At 41.1% G+C, this 19,478-nt stretch overlaps 1 protein-coding gene across 2 annotated transcripts in view; it reads left to right on the top strand.

The window, feature by feature from the left end:
- IGSF5 (immunoglobulin superfamily member 5) overlaps nt 1-19,478 on the top strand; it is a 34,946-nt gene that overhangs the window by 14,719 nt on the left and 749 nt on the right. The window contains exons 5-8 of one of the 2 annotated variants that reach the window (XM_075772343.1): nt 6,183-6,314; nt 6,826-6,850; nt 10,047-10,159; nt 11,222-11,298. In XM_075772343.1, coding sequence (XP_075628458.1) covers nt 6,183-6,314; nt 6,826-6,850; nt 10,047-10,159; nt 11,222-11,298 — 347 coding nt within the window. The remainder of the gene's footprint in view (nt 1-6,182; nt 6,315-6,825; nt 6,851-10,046; nt 10,160-11,221; nt 11,299-19,478) is intronic. The other variant, XM_075772355.1, reaches the window with a different exon arrangement.

Below are 19,478 nucleotides of genomic sequence, written 5' to 3' on the forward strand. Positions count from 1 at the left end.
CGGATTCACTGCTAAAAAAGCTGGCCGTTGCTCCTCAACCAAGTAAACATCTAATGAATTTAGATCTTAAATACCTTTAATTAGGCCATATCTGTCATATTGACAGAATTTGTTAGACCTCATTTACTCAAAGTCAAACCCTCAGGTGAAATTGTTCTCCATAAGATTCAATACCAGTTTTACCACTGACTTGGAAAAAAACCCTGGATTTTACTCCCGGTTTCTGCACACAACCCAGAACAGATTCTGTACTAGCACTTCAGGTGCAAGTAGAAAGTTCTCCATATGAGCAGTGACCATATGAGATGTGATGGAGCTGTTGTAGTATGGTGGTAACATCCCTAGGGTTGCACTGAGGCTGGAACCTAATTGCAGACCTACATATCTATGTAGGAACTTCTATACTGTATACCTATCACAAATCTACTATAAGAAAGCCTTTGTACTTGGTGTATTCACCCATTGCAGAACAAGAATCAGGTCATCAAGAGAAGTTACTTATTCATGGGCCTTATCCCAAACTAGATCAAAGAGCCGTTGGGCTTGCTTTCCTCTTCCCGGCATGGTCTCTTTCACATCTTAGAGGAAGGTAAAATTGTCCTCCAGTAACACATGTGGAATTCTTTGGATGGTGCATTTGGTTGCTTTTTATTGCCTGTTATTTAAGGAAATTCAAGGTTACTTTAATCCAAGCCTGGATGTTGAGCAAATCTCTCAAAAACAGTTAGCACAACCTTGGATAATCCTAAATATTTTTGCTAACCTTGTCAGCATTTTTTGTAATGCTGCTAATCTTTGGCCTCACTTGACATCCCATGAAAATAAAATTCTGTAATTTAACACATTTACAGTACTAGGAGGTTCATCAGGGAAAGGGTGATTTTATCTGGTCTGTGCTGCCAGTGTGGAACAAGGCAAGTGGGACTATCATTACAAATCTGCCTCACAGTCTAACGGAATCCTATGAAAAATGTTTTACTTTTCCAAACCATAACACCATAACAGCAAGTAAGAGGAAGTATCTCCCTGTGGGCCTTGAATCTATGTTTCTTTTTATGATGTGGTGAGCATTATGAACTCCTATAATCATACTGACAGCTTTTCTTAATGAACTGATTTTTCTGTAATGGGTGAACATGGCACATACAAAGACATTTTTATACTGGATTGATGAGGGATTTGGTACAGAAATTTCGACATACAAACAACTGAGAAGTTTGAGTAACAGTGCCTTTTATTTTAAGTATGAGTCATTATTAGCAAGCCTTTTTCAGAAGTACTTGCTTTGTAATGCAGTTGAAAAAGGTCATTTCACCATTCTTAATATGACTTCTTTGTAGTTAGATTGCTCCTAATTACTGACTAAGCAAAACAGAACTATCCTGAGGAAATTAATAAATTCCCCTGCCTACTCATTTGTGAAGTACTGAGGTATCCACCCTCAGTTTCCATAGCTACTCATTGTAAATCAGAAGAGGAGAAAAACAGATGTCATGAAGCACAATTAGTGTATAATTAGTGATTGTATGGGACCATCATTCATTTCTCTTTGGAAAAATCATTGTGCAGCAGCAGAAGACTGAAAATTTGTCAGGATATGAGAATATGAAGTCTTTACATTATTAGAATGAAATAAAGACATGGCATTTAAGACAGAGGAAGATATATAACGTGTATATTACACTTGAAATCTCAGAGCTTGTCCGACTTTTCATGTACAGACTCAGCCTTAGCTGGCTGTTGTCAGGAAAGTATACGACTAGCTTCAAGCATCTAAGGGGTCCTTCCCAAAACTACTGCAATATCAATTTCAGCCTTCACTTCAAAGCTTGAGGAACAGAGTTCCTTCATGTTCTTCAGAAGCAATACTGTCTATTCACAATAACTGCATCCAAAAATCTGAGCCCTCTGCAGCCATCCATCTCCTGGTCCATGAATGTCCTACCTTCCTGCACCTCTAGATCAGTCTTAATCTCAGACCTTTCCCTACAAGATGATGCATTTTTTATGTCAGCCACTCCTCCTCCAGAGTGACCCCCCTCACAGTGGTGTTTGGCTGAGCCCCAGATTTGGAAACTCCTATGGAGTTATCCCCGTAGATGCATTCACAGAGCTGTGATTGGGAAATGGGGTCCATGGCAGAGTCCCTTAGCTGGGCCCAAGCTCTCTTTGGCATCAGTGATGACTTCATGTGGCCATTGACCTGCAGAAGATGAAGATAGGGAATATGTGTCATGGTTTAACCCCAGCCGGTAACTAGGTACCATGTAGCCGCTCGCTCATCCCACCTCCAACAGTGGAGTGGGGAAGAGAATGGAAAAAAACCCCTTGTGGGTTGAGATAAAGACAGTTTAATAGGATAACAAAGGAAGATCATGATCATGATGATGATGATAATAGTAATAATAATAATTATTATTATTATATAAACAAGTGATGCATAAATGCAATTGCTCACCATCTGCAGGGAAAAAAAACCAACCTTGATGCCCAGTCTGTTTCCAAGCAGCAATCCCACCTCCCAGCTAGCTTCCCCAGTTATATAGTGAGCATGACATCATATGGTATGTAATATCCCTTTGGCCAGTCTGGGTCAGCTGTCCTGGCTGTGTCCCCTCCCAACTTCTTGTGCACCCCCAGCCTGCTCACTGGTGGGGTGAGGTGAGAAGCGGAAGAGGCCTTGCCTCTGTGTAAGCACTGCTCAGCAGTAATGAAAACATCTCTATATTGTCAACACTGTTTTCAGCACAAATCCAAAACATAGCCCTGTACTAGCTACTACGAAGAAAATTAACTCTATCCCAGCCAAACCCAGCACAATCTCCCATAAACCTAATCTTCCTTTGCTTTTTAAGTTAGCCAGAAAGCTGCAAAGTGTCCAAGAAGTGATGTGCAGCTTTTTTCAGTTTCTTATTTCTCCTTGGTCACCAGCATGTGCCAGGGAAAAATCCCCTTTTCTGCAGGTACTTAGCCCAAGTAAATTTGTGGACAGCTTTGTGAGGAGCCAGAGGTCCGGATAGCAGCAGAGGATGGGTCCTATAGAATGAGGAAGTGGCTTTGTCCACACTAAGCACTTCATATAACTTGGTGTGGATTTATTAATGGGGCTAAAAGGGGTTTAATGCCCTCATGCCTTAGTGCCTCTCTTTTGCACACCTACTTGTGTGTTGAGCTGGCAACTCCTGCATTCATACCTGCTGGTCCCCGCTCCAGTTTCTTTCTGGATCCTTCAAAACTGGGGAGAAACTACAATGCTGAAGTGCCGGGAGTGTTTGTGTTGTATCCCGTTCTTGTCACTTCAGCTCCGTAGATCCTCTTTTGCAATGTAACCTGAACCTGACAGGGATCAAAATACCTTGGTGTGGCAACCAGCCTGGAGGTATGGGCCAGTGCAGGTGTGTTTAGCTCCTCCCTTCACACTAGGATTGAACTTTCCCCCTAGCTAAATAGCTGTCTTTCATATTTTAGGCATCTTGAAATCCCTGTGGCATGCATTATGGAACAAAATATGATAAAATATAGATATTTCTTGCCGTACTTCTAGATAAAAATATTACAAACAAGATTATCATCAATTGTAATCACAACAGATTACAGACTACAGAATTAACTACTAGTATACAGGTTACTGAGTGCTTGTGTTTTCTAATAGTCAGAAGAAATTCAAAACATGCCGATTGAGCACTAGGATTAGAGAAGACTAGAACAAATTGCTTAGTCATAATGACCTGAGCTTTGGAGAATGCAGACTCCTAACACGAGGTTCAAGCTTTGTAGGAGGCTCTGGCCCTGTATCTTTGCAGTCTGAAACCTTCAAACTCCAAACATATGCCCAGGCAAATCTGTAGGTAGAAAGGATTGACTTTATTCCCTGCCATAGGTAAACCAGCAGATACTCTGGTTCACACATCAGGGTCATAGCCCTGACACTGTGCAGGTACCAGTCACCTACAGTGCTGTGGTACTTTTTCAAGAGGCTGTCAGCTAAATGTGGCCATGCAGTCATTAACTGGGACCCCTAATGAGGAGATGACAATCATAAACCCAGTGTAACAGAATGGGTTTTGTCAAGTTTGGATGTGTCTCGCACCTGGAATTTGGATTAGAAGCTTGTTTCTAAACAACTGTCAAAATTATTTTGGGGCTGCTTTTCAAAGGGTAGCCAAATTAGAGGTGCTTCTGAAATATTTGGTCAAAACAAAAGGGCAGGATGATGTCACAATCAGAACCAACATTTTCCTTGTGCTATGTGAGAAATACGAGGTGTTTTTAAAATTCTGTGCCCGTGGGAGCTCTGTAGAAAAACTGTTTGGTCATAGCAACTGATTTCAGCAAGATGCTGAATTATCTTTAAATCAACTCATTTAACTCTGTAGATTACAGCAAAGACAAAGGAATAAGTGAATGTTCATAGAATCGTTTTGGTTGGAAAAGACCATTAAGATCATCAAGTCCAACCACTAACCTAGCACTGCCAATTCCACCACTAAACCATGTCCCTAAGCACCACATCTACTTTTAAATACCTCCAGGGATGGTGACTCAACCACTTCCCTGGGCAGCCTGTCTCAGTGCTTGACAACCCTTTCCGTGAAGAAATTTTCCTAATATCCTAATATCCAAACCTCCCCTGGCACTACTTGAGGCCATTTCCTCTTGTCCTATTGCTTGTTACTTGGGAGAAGAGACCAACACCCACCTGGCTACAACCTCCTTTCAGGTAGTTGTAGAGAGCAATAAGGTCTCCCCTCAGCTGCCTTTTCTCCAGGCTAAACAAGCCCAGATCCCTCAGCTGCTCCTCATAAGACTTGTGCTCTGGACTCTTCACCAGCTTTGTTGCCCTTCTCTGGACACGCTCCAGCACCTCAATGTCCTTCCTGTAGTGAGGAGCCCAAAACGGAACACAAAACTGAAGGTACTGTGGTCCCTTCACCCCAACTCTTTCGGTCTAGCTATCCAGCCAGTTTTTTACCCAACCATCCAGCAGCCAGTTTCTCCAGGAGAATGCTGTGGGAAACAGTGTCAAAGGCTTTACTAACGTCCAGGTAGATAACATCCACAGCCTTTCCCTCATCCACTGAGCAGGTCGTCTTGTAATAGAAGGAGATCAGGTTAGTCAAGCAGGACCTGCCTTTGTAAACCCATGCTGACTGGATCTGATCACCTGGATGTACTGCACATGCTGCATGATGTCACTCAAGATGATCTCCTCCATAACCTTCCCTGGCACCAAGGTCAGGCTGACAGGCCTGTACTTCCCCGGATTGTCCTTTTGACCCTTCTTGTAGATGGGTGTCACATTGGCTAACCTCCAGTCAACTGGGACCTCCCTGGTTAGCGAGGACTCCTGGTAAATGGTGTAAAGTGGCTTGGTAAGCATTTCTGCCAGCTCCCTCAGTACCCTTGGGTGGATCCCATCCCACCCCATAGACTTCTGTGTGTCAATGTTGGGAGAATGCTGGTAGAGAAGATGGGTTAGTAGCTGTGTATTCCCAAACAGTGCTACTCTTTACAGGTTTTGCTCTTTGCTGCTCTTTAACTGGATAACAGGTGCCCTACCAAGTATGTCCCAAAATCAAACACCTGCTGATATCAGTGAGAGAAATCTCAGGATGTGATTCATCAGAACATCATATCTACAGGCTAGAGGTCTCCGTAGTCACCTAAGACTGTTGCTATGGTCTGTGGGGAGAAATGGACACTTCTTCAGAGCCGTTCATCTTATGCAAAGGGACACATACACATTTGGCCAAATGAATTGTAACCCAAAATACCTATTTTCTCTCCACTAACAAAAGCAGCTAGGCAAGATGCTTAATATCTACAGCATAGACATCTATGTTGAATCTTAACCCCTCTGCCGAACCCCAAACGTCTCCCAAGGATGCTGGGAGGCCCAGCACATCAACAAAATAAAGTTTAGGTTGGAAGATTGCAACCCTGTTTTTTCAGAAGAGAAGTAGCTGTGGGAAAAGTTACAATTGCAATAAGAATTTGCATTTGGAAACATTTTGAATTCTTGGACATCCTCCATAAATACACAGTCTGTCATTTGGAAAACACAGACTCCTTGTTAAATAATCACCAGAAGCAGTTAATAGCTTCTCACAGAAAAGGTAAAAATTCTGAAAAGGATGTTTTGAGGCTCTGATAGTACACTATTTCTCCATTTAATTTAACAGAAAATGATTACAGTGAAGACAGCAGAAGCACTTGGGTTATTGTACTTGCAGTTGTGCTTTCACTTGTTGGTATTATTCTTCTGATCATTATTATTGCGGTTGTTGTACGCTGCTGCTGCCTAAAGAAGAAAGGTAAGTGGAGCTTCACAATTGGTCTATACATTAAAAAATTTCTTAAATTAGATATAAATCTCCTAGTTATGTTAGCTCTGGTGCTGTGCAAAGACCTGTAAGTAGAAGTGTGAGCAGACAGATCCTGCTCTTAACTGTGACCTAGTTAAGCTGCTCCTTATTTTCACCTTGCAGTTTATCTTATAAATTAGTTCCAAAGTAATCAGTGTCAGCCATTCACATTAACTACAAGGAGGTCATGTTTTTCAGGAGTACGTTTACTTTCAATGACGTTTAGTTCCTATGCTGAGGTTCTTTGTTGAAGCGTACCTTAGGTGCTATGTGCCTAATTTGCAATTACTGTGTAAGCTATTCTACAAGAATGTTGCACAATTTTGTAAACAGGGAGGAGAGATGCCTCTGTGGTAGATGGAACACAGTGCACGCTCTAAGAGGAGCTCTCTAGTAGGTCACATTTATTTTCCTGCATTTTTAACAGAATCTTTTTTTTTTTTATTTATTTATTTCCCAGGATCTACGTATCAAAATGAAATAAGGTAAGCTGGATGAGGTGGGAGTATTTTTGTTTGAACTCTTTCAGGGTGCTGCAGGATGGAGAGAGGCATGTGCCAATTTCCATGCCCCACCACGCAGCACTCAGGACGTGTGGGTGCTGCCCTGCTATCTGATGTGACCCATCGGCATCCACAGCAGGGAAACCGGGGACAGGATGCAGGGAAACCGGGGACAGGATGCAGGGAAAGGGACTGATTTTAGGGGCAAAAAGCAAGGGCCACAGCTCACAGCAGGTCACGAACTCTGTTCCCACAATAAGCTGGGTGAAGAGAATCAAAATCCTGCAAACGCTGCCTCTCTGATTCAGCAAGCACGGAAATTACAAACTGAAAACACACTCCTACTAAAGCTGACGGGCAAAGCGAATCCTTAAAACTTGGCTGTACCCCCGGGGAAGGCAGGGGAGAAACCCTGCCTGCACCGTGCTGGCTGCCTGCAGCCTGCCTGGCGATTCCCCGCGCCGCCACAGGAGGTCGCTGCGAGCCCAGCAGCCCTGCCGGGGCTGCCGCCGGGCCGGGCGGGGCCCTCCCCGCACCTTCCGGCCAGGGGCCTTGCCACAGGGTAATTGGGATAGATTGGCGGGCAAGTTAGACCGTCTCCCCGGCTCTTTTAAGCTTCGTTAGCGTTAGACTGATAGATAGATAGATAGATAGATAGATAGATAGATAGATAGATAGATAGATAGATAGATAGATAGATAGATAGATAGATAGATAGATCGATCGATCGATCTGCCCTGATGATGAGTGTCAGCATTTAATCAAGTGATTATCAGATGCACTTGAGTACAAAGCTGTTGGTGCATTATTGCATTGAGTTGGAAAAACTTAGAAATCACGAGCTCTGATGGTTATCAGCATTAAGATCCTATTTATCAGTGCCAGTGTGGCTGTGACAGCAATGTCAGTGGAGTTATTTTGAGTTATTTTTTCTAAGCTTCTAGGGAGCATTGTAAATTCATACTCTGCCTACACTTGTGGGGCTTTTAACTCATCTCTTAATGAGTTTACAAAATGTTACACCACCTTGCCTCACACTTCCTTAAAACCTAGATTCATTAATGGCCTCTTGTGGGGAAATTTTGTGAAGATCTATTGACAGATTTCCATTTATAAAGCACTTTACTGATATGAAACAAAATAAGGAAATTAGGGAAACACTACTTCCTCCTGAGAAAATGATGCTAATTATGCCATGCCATACCAGTAAACTTCCACATGATTAGTTTGTGATGCTAAATTGATCATTTTACCAAGTGCAGCTATAGAAATAGGGCAGGACTAAATCAGAAGGGAACGGGAGGCCAAAAGCAGGTACAACTTGCATGTCGGTTTTGCTATGAATAAAGTCCTGCAAAGCCTTTTGACTTGGATTCTGTCTTGGTTCTGCCAAACGCCTTCTGCAAAGGTCAACCTTGCTAAGGCATAATCAATTGAACACTCAGGGAAGCATCTGCCTGGCAGTGGGGACTGGTACAGCCGGGTCCGTGTCCTTCCCAGGACCCTACCTCGTTGATGCGGGTCTGCGCAGTGCTTTCTTTCAGACAACCTGAGTAGGTCCAGAATAGGGCATAACAATACTTTGCCCCTATGTCTTTGAATCTGCTCTGGGCAAATACAATTCTATCTTCATTACAGAATGTGTGCTTCTAGATCTCGGTACAGTAAAGTTCCTATTTCCCCATTAATGTTACACGTGCTGACTTCATAAATGTTGCTTACACTTTGAAAGTTAAGCACACACTTAAGCAAATACTTAAGCACTGGGATGAGTCCAGGCTCTGTGTCTCAGCTTGGACTTAGAAACTCAGTGTTGACAGTTGTGCAAAGTTTTAGCACGTGTAAACAATGACACTGAAATCACAGGAATTATTTATGATCACTTACAGATTTTGTAGGTTCAGTGTTTTGTTGGCTTTTTTTTCTTGGGGGGAACCTACTTGCAGTACAAAGAATTATGATTGTCCAGATTTTAGAAGCTGCATTGTAGTAGTAGCAGTGAAGAAGTGGTGAGACCAAAGATATATTGTTTTACTTCCCACATTTATTTTTAACTTGTCTGGCTATCTTTTCGGTACCTCCCACACTTTTTTGTAGCTGCTTTTGATTTGGCTACTACACTGAGTTTGTTCAGATCTAAGGATCAGATAAAATAGACTGTACAGTATGTGTATGTAACATGTGGAGGTGGTATTCCTAAACAATTGCTCTTGTCTTCCAGCAACCATGACAGGTTTCTTAGTGGTATCTAACATGTTTATCTCCTAAAAAAGCCACTTAGTCATGTCTGGCTCGTCAGATTTACATGTGCACCAGTAAAGCTCATCTGAAGCTCTGTGGGCCTGCAAAGTAATTCCTACTAAACATAAAAAAGTAAATGCAGCAGTTTCCACAAATGTTGCTAACTGAGAATATTTTCCCCTTTCCCTACAAATCCCTGGGTTGTCATAGTCCTGCCATCAATTTGTGTTTGCCACACCAGAAATCTAGGCAAAGATGGAGCTGGGACTATCCCGGAGAGGAATCCATGGCAGGAAGAGATGAATAGTAGCATCTCTTCTAACATAAGAGTTTTGAGTTAAAAGGCTCTCTTTACTTGCTGTGCAGCTATGCCGGTCCCCATTCTGCAAATTCAGAGATGTATAACTTTAACCAAGGAAGTTCTGCCAACTTCACTGTGGCTATGCTTGTAAAGTAAATTTCAAAGTGAAAGATTAACTTTGAAGTGTACAGATGAATCACTTGGGAGCTCACTGTGGTGATGTGAGATAACATGCTTTGTTTTTGCAATTGGGAGGGGGGCCTAAATTACAAAAATGATGAGTGACTTAGCTGGTGTTCCATTATTGGGACACTGAATATCCTGTAATTCAGAATTAGAGATCAAAATTAATTTCCTACAAAGCCTATGATCGGGAACAGAGTCTTCATTCTTTGAAGATTGCTCACTTTATTTTCCTGCTTTCTGGTAATGCAGTTGATGGAAACTTTCTAAAGACAATTTCACAGGTGATACTAACATGGGACAAGATTTGTACTAGCTAATTACTCGGAAGGCCCAGATATGTTTTGCACCTATTTTTTCAGAAGAAAGACATACAATTTTTTCTCTGTAGCCTACTACCCACGAATTCTCATATCATAATGAAGTTCTAATGACAGGCCTTTTTGTTTCTAGAAAAGTTTCAGCTGAAAAGAAAAAAGATGGCTATTTGGAAAACAGGCAAAGGCATGGTAGTGAAAATCAGGGATACATTCCAGAGGAACTGTGGAACACAGAAGAAATCCCAAGTGAGTTTAAGCTGGTGAATCACATGTTGTCAAACTACTTCTCAACGTAGGCATTTTGGATGTGTCAAACAATTACATGACAAGATTTCACAATACTTTGTGAAGGACTTGTGCTTGGCCTGAACGTCTTCAGAACTTTTTGGATTTTCTAGAGTATGGTCCTTCAAAAGTATTGAGAAAACATCAAAGTTCTTTGCAGCTGAATTTAGTTTTAGTCCTGGGTTTGTGCTTTTAAATGCCTTTGTTCTTCTAAATATCTTCTGGGGCCAGAGGTGGGAGTACTGGATTCCCATACGGTAGTCAATTTAGGCAATATTTTGCAGTTGGTCTGTAAAAAACAAAAAAAATCCACCACCACCAAATAAGAACAGGAAAAAAAGAAGGAAAGAAAAAAAAAAAGGCAGTTAGTGAACTATGATTTTACTGATAAATGACTAAGGCATTATAAATTCTAGTCCTTAAGCACAAAGACTCTTCAAAAGCAAATGTAAATCTCCACCAAGTTGTTACCCCCCACTTGCATTTATAACCACATTATTATCAAAACATTTAATCAAACACTTGATGACATGAAATTATTGTGCAGAATCTATAATCCAGGCACACATCCTTTTCTCTCTAACAAATAAATTGTGAAGAAATAAGTGCAGTGAAAAGATTTCAAGAGCATGTGGTAATATTAAATGTAGCAGTTATGAAAAATAAAAAGAAAAACTAAGTAATCCTGGACAAGGTGATTCTAATGGGTCCTAGATGGGTTCCTTTCATATTTGTTAGTGTGCTGGGATGACCATGGCTGGCCAGCTTTCGCCAGGAGCAGGACTGTCTTGGAGCCAGCTGGAACTGGCTCTATCCAACATGGGGGCAGCTTCTGGTGTCTTCTCAAAGAAGTCACCCCTGCAAGCTCCCCCCTGCCTACAAAAACCTTGCCATGTTAGCCCAACAAGTTAGCTAGATTTTGGCTCACAACATCAAATTATATTTAGCTGTGTTCCTGATTGGTTTGTGGTTCATGCCATGGTAGACACCGAATAACAGTAATCTTGTATATTCTTGTTACAGGAATTGCCTCTCTTCCCCCAATGTCTTCAAAGTTGACTGTCCCTGCTGCAGATTTACATACCAGTTCTGTACCAAAGGTAATTCTAATGCTGTTATCTTGACCTTTTTTTCCCCATAGTGTCTATTGTACTATATCCAAATGTAGATTTTGGGTGGAGGTAGACATTTATAAGTCAATTAAAGTTATAATTGGGTAAGTAAGTGGAGTGATCCCTTCAGCATTCCTGAATGTGTGATTTATAAGGACAAGTGCCCCGAATGTTAGTTTCGGATTTAGATTGATTTTTTGGGGGGATGGGAAGTGAGGGAGAAACCTGAACCCTGATATTTGGAAGAAAGTCAAATAAAGTTTTTGTCACACATCTGTTCCCCTCAGCATCCAGCTACATCTTCCTCCCACCTCCCAGGCTAAAGTTACAAAGTCACAAACTTCCCTTCATAGAGTCATAGAATATCTCAAGTTGGAAGGGACCCATAAGGATCATCAAGTCCAACTCCCTGCTCAACACAGGACTGCCTAAAACTAAACCATATGACTAAGAGCATTGTCCAGATGCTCCTTGAACTCTGACAGGCATTCAGTTAGTGTCTGCTCTTTCCTTTCCATTGCTTTTCATATCTTTCCTCCTCCAAATGTCAGCTAGGCCTTTCTGCAGGCCAGCAAGGTGGATAGTCCTGACTGGGACAGACTTCCCGTAGGTAAAGCCAATTGTGTTTTCATCATTCCTGGGATTAAAAAGTCTCCTCCTCTCTCTCCAGAAGCCCACTTATTACCATTAATTAATTCTTTCAGCCTTGCCAGCCAGCGTAACTCTGGCTTGGCTTTTGAGAATTCACCTCTGCATGTATTATACATAAAACCATTATAATGTGGAGGTTTGCTTTGCTCTGGGCATGTAATAATTCTGCTATATAGGTGCCTTTGCCAAAGTGGAGGTCTTCAATGTTTTTGTTGTTCTCCTCAGTTGCCAGACTGGAGGAAATATGGATATAAGATGTTAAACTGTTGAAGGTGGGGTTTGAGGTTCCTTTGCAAAGAAAACCCAGTGCAGATACAGTAAATAAATATGCATTTTCTCTGGATCATTTATTTATTATATTTTCCAATTACACTTCCACATTGCAGAAGTTGCTTCAGTCAGGAACTTTACGCTGGTCTTGGAGACCTTTGGTGTCTCAGCAGTAAATGATGGAAGGGAAAGCATGGAGATGACACCACATCCACCCTAGAGCTTTGCCCCCTTTCCAAATGGCTAACATGTAAAGAAGCAGAGCTCAGTATTTATTCCTCTATCTGTTCTGCTCTCAGCTACCTTCATTCTGAAGAGTGGTGCTGGGCTCTCTTAGCTTCTAGCACAACAGCAATGTGGATCTTAATTTATGCCATATATTTGTAAAATAGATTTAGCACCACCATGATGTTTTTCTGCCAATATTCTCTTGGGAAAGTGGCAGTGATGTGGTACCGAGTTCACTCCTCAACACAGTGATAACTCATTTATTTTTGAAGAGCTGTTTCAACATGTACAATGCAGAAATCTGTCTTGGGATGACATTGCATATAAATCATAGCAGAGTGTGTCTAGTTCTTTTGGCACACAGTGAAATTTAGGAAGTACTCAATCAATGATTAAAACAATGATCAAATAATAACAGTAAAAATAATAGCAATGATACTGATGTACTTGTGGCTGGTAGTTATTATGTTTGACAAATTACTTGTCAAACAAAATACTATCAAAGCAAAGCTGAAAAGAGTGTACAAAAGAGCTGAGGGTTCAGCGTGGATCTATAACCCCGAAAAACAGTTTCAGACAGCGTTTGATACACTTATGAACAGGATTATAAGGCATTGGCTATGTTTACACACACAAGACGTGGCACATTACAGTCTGCTCTGAGAAGAAAAAGAGCTTGTGATGGCCCCATCTTATATCAACAAGAGCTGATACAGGTTGATGAAGGTTTACCTTAAATTGTGTATTTGTAGTCCGTGATTCAAGTTTATGGGATTATATGCAAACATAGCAAAACATTTCCCAGACAAAAAAAGTGTTTTTCTTTTACAGTCGTAACCTTCACTGTTACTAGCATAATAGAAGTTTCCTGACAAAAAGTGTTGTTACTGGATGCATTTTAATAAAGTTCAATATCACCACTGTTGCCAATATATTGCTCAATAAACATTGTGGTGCTCTTTCATTAATATATTTCTTGTCAAGTAGGAGAAATCAAATGACAAGCCATTTAACTGTTTGCTGATTAGTGCTGGATCAAACAATTTCTTCAGAAACCACCTGCTTTCCTGCCACTGCATTTTCTAAGCACAGAAAGTTGTGTTTCTCAGTTGACTTTCCCTGCCTGGATACTGGAAACATTCCCAAAGGTTTTTCATCTTTATTCTTCTGGACTTTTTAATGAGAAATAGGGAGTAAAAAAACAGGAGGAAGAGAAGTTATCCAGAGAATTTTTTTTCATAGTGAAGGAGGTCATAGAGAGGTGGACTCCAGCAAATTGCCTCTCTCTCCCTGGATAATCAAGAAAAATGAGCAAATGTCCTTGCAGTGCTTCTATGGAGGTCAAGAAGAAGGAGTGAAGAACCCAAGTCCTCCCTCAGGATCAGGGTGGGGAAGGAATGAGGAGCCCATCTACTGATGGAAAGAGTCACAGAGACTGAAGAGCTAGACCCTTGTCTCTCCACCTCTGCAAGGGGAAAGAAGTTAAAATTTCTGTGGTTGGCTTCCTTGTCACCTTATGGGATCAGGATTAACTACAGCAACAAGGCCAGAAAATAGATCCATATGGGCAAAGTTTGAATGGAGACTTTTAAAAGTAGCTCATGGATGTGGGGATGAGATTAAAAGTAGGGCAATTGCAGTGAATGAAGATTTTTCAAGTTAGTATTTTGACTGGACGGAGATGATTGTACCTGCTGCACAGCCCATTCCTCCCGCTCCCAGGAGAAAACTGGTTGGAAAGTTTCAGCACAGGTCAGAGGCATTAGGCAGTCTCCCTGCATCTCTGAGGATATCAGCTTCAAATTTGATCCCTTCTGTTTCATATGTAAAAAGTTACAATTTTAAATGATTTGAGACATTAAAGGAGACTTCGTATCACACATTTTGTTTCCTCAGTAGTCCTTGCCTGTGGACCCAACCAGCTACAAAGCCTGAAATACCTGGTGGGTCTCATTGTAAAAAGTGACAACAGAAAATCACTTAGGTCAGCTATTGGCCATTCAAAGTCTTTGAAACAGAAACTAATGCAAAACGTCCACAGAAGATAAATGTGGTCCAGCAATTGCACTGATCAATTCACAACATGAACAAAATATTTGGCAAATCATCTTAGTGAAAAGTTATACCTCAGCGAAGAAGAGGAGAGGGGGAAAAGGTGTGCAAGACATTTAAAAAATGATGAATATCGAACTAAATTATTGAGCTGAGGAAAAAATCACCAGCCACTGGAAGAGGAGGCCAGGAGCATCAGTCAGGGGTGCTGGAAGGAGTTCATTCTGATTACATTAGCCGAGAAAAGGTCAAATGGAGAGTAGAGTTACAGGCTTCTGTTTAATTGCATATTTTGTTACTGTCAGTGATGGGAGGAGAGTGATCCTTGCTCCTAGTCCCAGGGCTGAGCTGCAGGCCAAACTCATGTTGGGGACCAAAGTCCCATCTGAGGGACTGTTTCTTATGCCCTGACCCATTGCACAGAGCTCCTTCCAAAATCCAAGTGCAATGAGGGGGATCCCTTACCTTGGCTCTGGGAGATTTTGGGGCAGTCCCACAGACAATTTAGCCTGACAAGGGTCATAGGGCCATTTCTGCCAGGTCCTGAGTGCCACCTCCAAGGAAAAGCAATTTTCAAGTCTCACTGGTACAAAAGGAGCTCTAAAGCCTCAGCATCTTGCAGGACTGGACAGTCTCCTACACAAGCTTCATAATTAGTCTATTTAATATGCCATAACTGTCTCTATGATAAATCAGAAGAACATTTCATAGGAGGGAGTGCTCATTTATACACTCATCCCTGGTGTAATTCAGCTGACTTCAGCACAGCTACATGAGGCTTGCACTTGCCACTACAGCCACACTCCTCCTCTCCAATCCAGAGTGAGTCATGGCTCCATTAATGGGGAAGGATCTATTTTTCTTCTTAACTACTCCAAATGACACTCTATAAACTGGAAATATTATTTAGTTGTGGTTGTGGTTTTATACTGGGAAGGAAATGAATGATGAATTGTAGCTCCATTTATTGCACTGTATATAACTGTTCTGACTCTGAGGATTGTTTGAAAAGAAAAATTAAGATATCAAAGTTGAATTAAAAAAATCAATAAAATAGAAATATAAACCAATAATAATTTTATCCCTACTGATGAAATGTACTCTAGAGTATGTTGTGTTATGATATTCATTGGTCAGCATATCTTGATTAAGAAAGTAATAAATATCGATGACACAGATATAGAAAAGGCAGGTGCAGTTTATACTATATTTTTTCCAGGTGTCTGTGGAAGATGGGGAGGAGTGAAGTTATGTGGGTGGGATTAACCCATGAAGAAATTAGAAGGCATTTCCAGGCTATATGTCTATTGATGGACAGCAAAATGTGCTGAGTTTATGAAAAGTGACAGGATGGAACTGTTTTGCTATTTGAAGGAATAGTGTATCCACATTATTTTGAGGGTACCCAGAACTTCTGGGTGGGAGTTTTCCTGTAAATGAAGTGAATTTGGAACGAGAATTAAAAACTGAGGGCAGGGAGAAAAATAACCTTCAGAAACAGAAAGCTATGCCTCCCTGAGATTTTGTTCTAACAGTTAGCCAAATGTGTGATGCATGCAGACACATTTGGAAGTACTCCTACCACATTATTTTCAACAATTTGTTCTAATGCAGTTAGACTTGGAATTTTTTGGCTGGCTAATAGCAGGCAAAGCCTTCAGTTTATCACACATTTCCACAGCATCAGTGTCTGAGGAGCTGCCATCTGTCAAACCAATTTAAAGATCAGAGTCCTGTTTCATAATGCCAGATGTGTGTTCATCATTCATATCACTGATGTCACATGGGTTGCAGAAATGACTACAACATACTCGTAATAGCAGAAGTCCTTCTTTCATTGACTGAAGACAGTATTCAAAACATCACTTGAAGGATTCAACCCTGAAATCAGCTGATAGAAACTCTCATTTTACCTTCCGATTCATCCATGTATTGCTAGCTCTCTTTTTGTCTGGTTCAAGAGCTGGAAGGGATGGAAAGATTTGGGCATCTGTTTCCCCAGCCAAACCAACAAACTATGCAAAGCTTTTCCCAGTATCATAGTCCCTTTATAGTAATCCCTATAAAAAGGCATCCAGGGCAGATGATAAGTCAACAGGCAGGCTTTGAAACATGTGACTGTCAAATATCCATGGTTAACTGGATGCCAAGCTGACAGTACAAAGAGATTTATAAGTACATAAAAGAAATGCTGATGATATTGCATCTTTACTGATAGAGGGGACCATCTCAGAAACTTGCTCCTGTAGTGTTGGGCTGTGTAGCGAACCACTAGAGCTGTCTTTTTTCCTTCAATGTGTAGGATTTAATGAATAATGAAACCATTTTTTCTCAGACTAGGACTGACAGGGCTAGTAGAACACTGAGTTGATCTGAAGAAGACACAACTTTGAAATCAAAACCAAGCAGAGGCTCTAGCAGTGGTAGCATATCAGGGTCTAAGTATGAAATGGTCGTTGTGGTCCTACTCCTCTGCATGTTGTGTTTGCAATGTGTTGTATGAGATCTTCTATAGCATCAGAAAATGAGTTTTAAGTCACTGACCAGCAGCCAGCAGCCTCCATTTCAATGAGGTTATATCCAGTGAACTACGACCTCAGTGAAGCTATGCTACTTCAGAGAAAGCTCCACAGAAAATGGGCCAGTACACAGCATGAGTTGATTGAAATTCATGAAATTATTCATTAATTGATATCAGAGCACAGTGAGAATAAAATATAAGTAACCCAGGGCATTTACTCTAAAGCAAATAGCTGTGAAAGATGCAGCAGGGCAGAGGTGAACCATCGTGGGCACAGCCCCCACTCCAGGAGCAAACTTGCTGCTTGGTTCCTCCTCTGATGGTGAGGAGAAATGGCATGACTAGGTAGGGGCTGGATGGCTCACTCCTGCAGATGAGATTTTTAATGCAGAAGAGGCATGCTTGGGTTACCTTTTCCCCAGTGCTGTCAGGGAAGAATAGGGCAGTCTAGATCCAGCTGGTGCAAGTCCTCTGGCTCCCTCCTATTCAAAACCACATGCAAACCATTCTGTACTATTGCCTACTAATGTTCATAAATGTTTCCACCCCAGTATTTTGATAAACATGGGATTCAAATAATGACTTATTTCTGGAAGTTGCAGAGACAGTATTCAATGAGGTGCTCTTGGACTCCCTCTGAAACTTCCTGGTTACTCAGTATGCTAACTAGTTCAGTACACTTTATACTCAAAGGACAGTCCACAGTATCTGGGAATACTTGCTTTCCACAAACATAACACCTGCCTTCAGCTTTTTTTTTTTTTTTTTTCCTCATTCTACTTGTAAATTTGTTATTTTGGGGGGGAGCAGTAGTAGAGACCTTCTCAAAACTTATGTCCTACTGAAAAAGCCTGCCATAACAGAACTGTAATGGAATGATCAAGAAATGCCAAATAACTGTTCTGCCATAAATGGAACAAATCTCATCATATATTAATCTCCAGGGTAAGACAGACCAGAGGAAACTTCTGATGTGCTCTGGAAATGAGTGAGTGATGTTTTTGTTGAGCACCAGCAAGGTCTTTGGGCTGAACTGCAAGAAATTAAGTGCAGCAGAGATATCTTGGAAAAGGTCTCTTGAGCAGAGACAGGCAATCCTGTTACTTCCCAGAGCACCTCTCTCTACAGAAATAAACAGTAAAGAAGGGTAAATTTAGAAAACAGCAGTATATTCTAGCAACAAAAAAGGGATGGGGAGGCAAGGGGAAGAGAGTTGTGTTTAAAACAGAAGGCAGCTATCTTATGAAATGTTTCTAGGATAGTTATATTTATCCCATGGTTTTCCTTGAGGTGCTGGGACTCATTAAATACCAGAGACATGTTGTCCACAGTTGTTACCTAACATTTTCCTCTATGGCTTATTCAATAATGTATATGTACCAAATGCATTATTTAAAATGTTTAATACTGGAAGAATACCAAGGCAATACAGACTGTACATGATTAATGCTCCAGAAACAAACCACAAGAAGATTAGTCAATAGTTAGGAACCAGCTTAGGCTTGATAAAAAGATTCCACTGGGAAGAACAGAATTTCCAAGGGCTTGAAAACAGATGGGGAAGTTGCAAGGAACAGTAGCCAGCAGGTAGCATCTACTTGGAGGTAGATAAAACCAACACTGGGGCTGGCTGCAGCAACCCATTCAGCTGTAGTGTTTCATTTAGGAATTATGTGAAGATACGTGTTTATAACTTTGGGAGAAATTTTCATTCCTTGGAGCTACTTTGTAACTATCTACATGAGGTCTCACTACTATATTTAAATATCCAAAGTGTATGTTTCTTTGATGCATTTGAGAATAAATTTTTCTTTGTCTTTTCCTTTGCAATGATATTTTGTAAAAGCACATAAGTAATTAGAACTGGAAATCCACTGCACTGGTTTCAAATGAGGATAGGGTTTTCAAAACTGCTGAGCATTTGCCCTGTGCTGATCCCACTGGGGTCAGTTTGAAAACAGGCTGCTGTTGGTGGAAGTGGAATCGTGCTAGTCATGGGAACTTTAAAAAAAGCCTGCCTTGAGTAAACACTGAGATGTTGAGAGCGGTCTTTCAGATACATGAAATACTGTCATGCTTATTGTTGCAGTTTCTAATGTGTTTGGAAAGCAGTATGTCAGGTGTTAAGTTCTTCTTACAGCTTCTTATAGTTTCTTTAAAAGAACCAGAGGAGAAATGCCCAACATCGTGCTTTGCTTAAAAGAATACAGACTGCAGAGTCCACAAGAAGTTCTCAGACAGTATAAGACCCGTTAATGCATTCCCAGAACTGCCATCAGTGTGTTGCATGTGAAGCTTTTTTTTTGTTTTGCTGTTCACCCTTTCTTTTGTATTTGGGTTTTGAGTGGGTTGCTGATGATAGATTTCATTTTGCTATAATACTTTGGGATGAGGGTTTGGCAGGTAATCTCCTGAGAACCCTTGCAGGACTGCATTTCTAGGATTT

This window comes from Balearica regulorum, chromosome 1 (genome assembly GCF_011004875.1).
Source record: "Balearica regulorum gibbericeps isolate bBalReg1 chromosome 1, bBalReg1.pri, whole genome shotgun sequence".
Classification (NCBI taxonomy): domain Eukaryota; kingdom Metazoa; phylum Chordata; class Aves; order Gruiformes; family Gruidae; genus Balearica; species Balearica regulorum.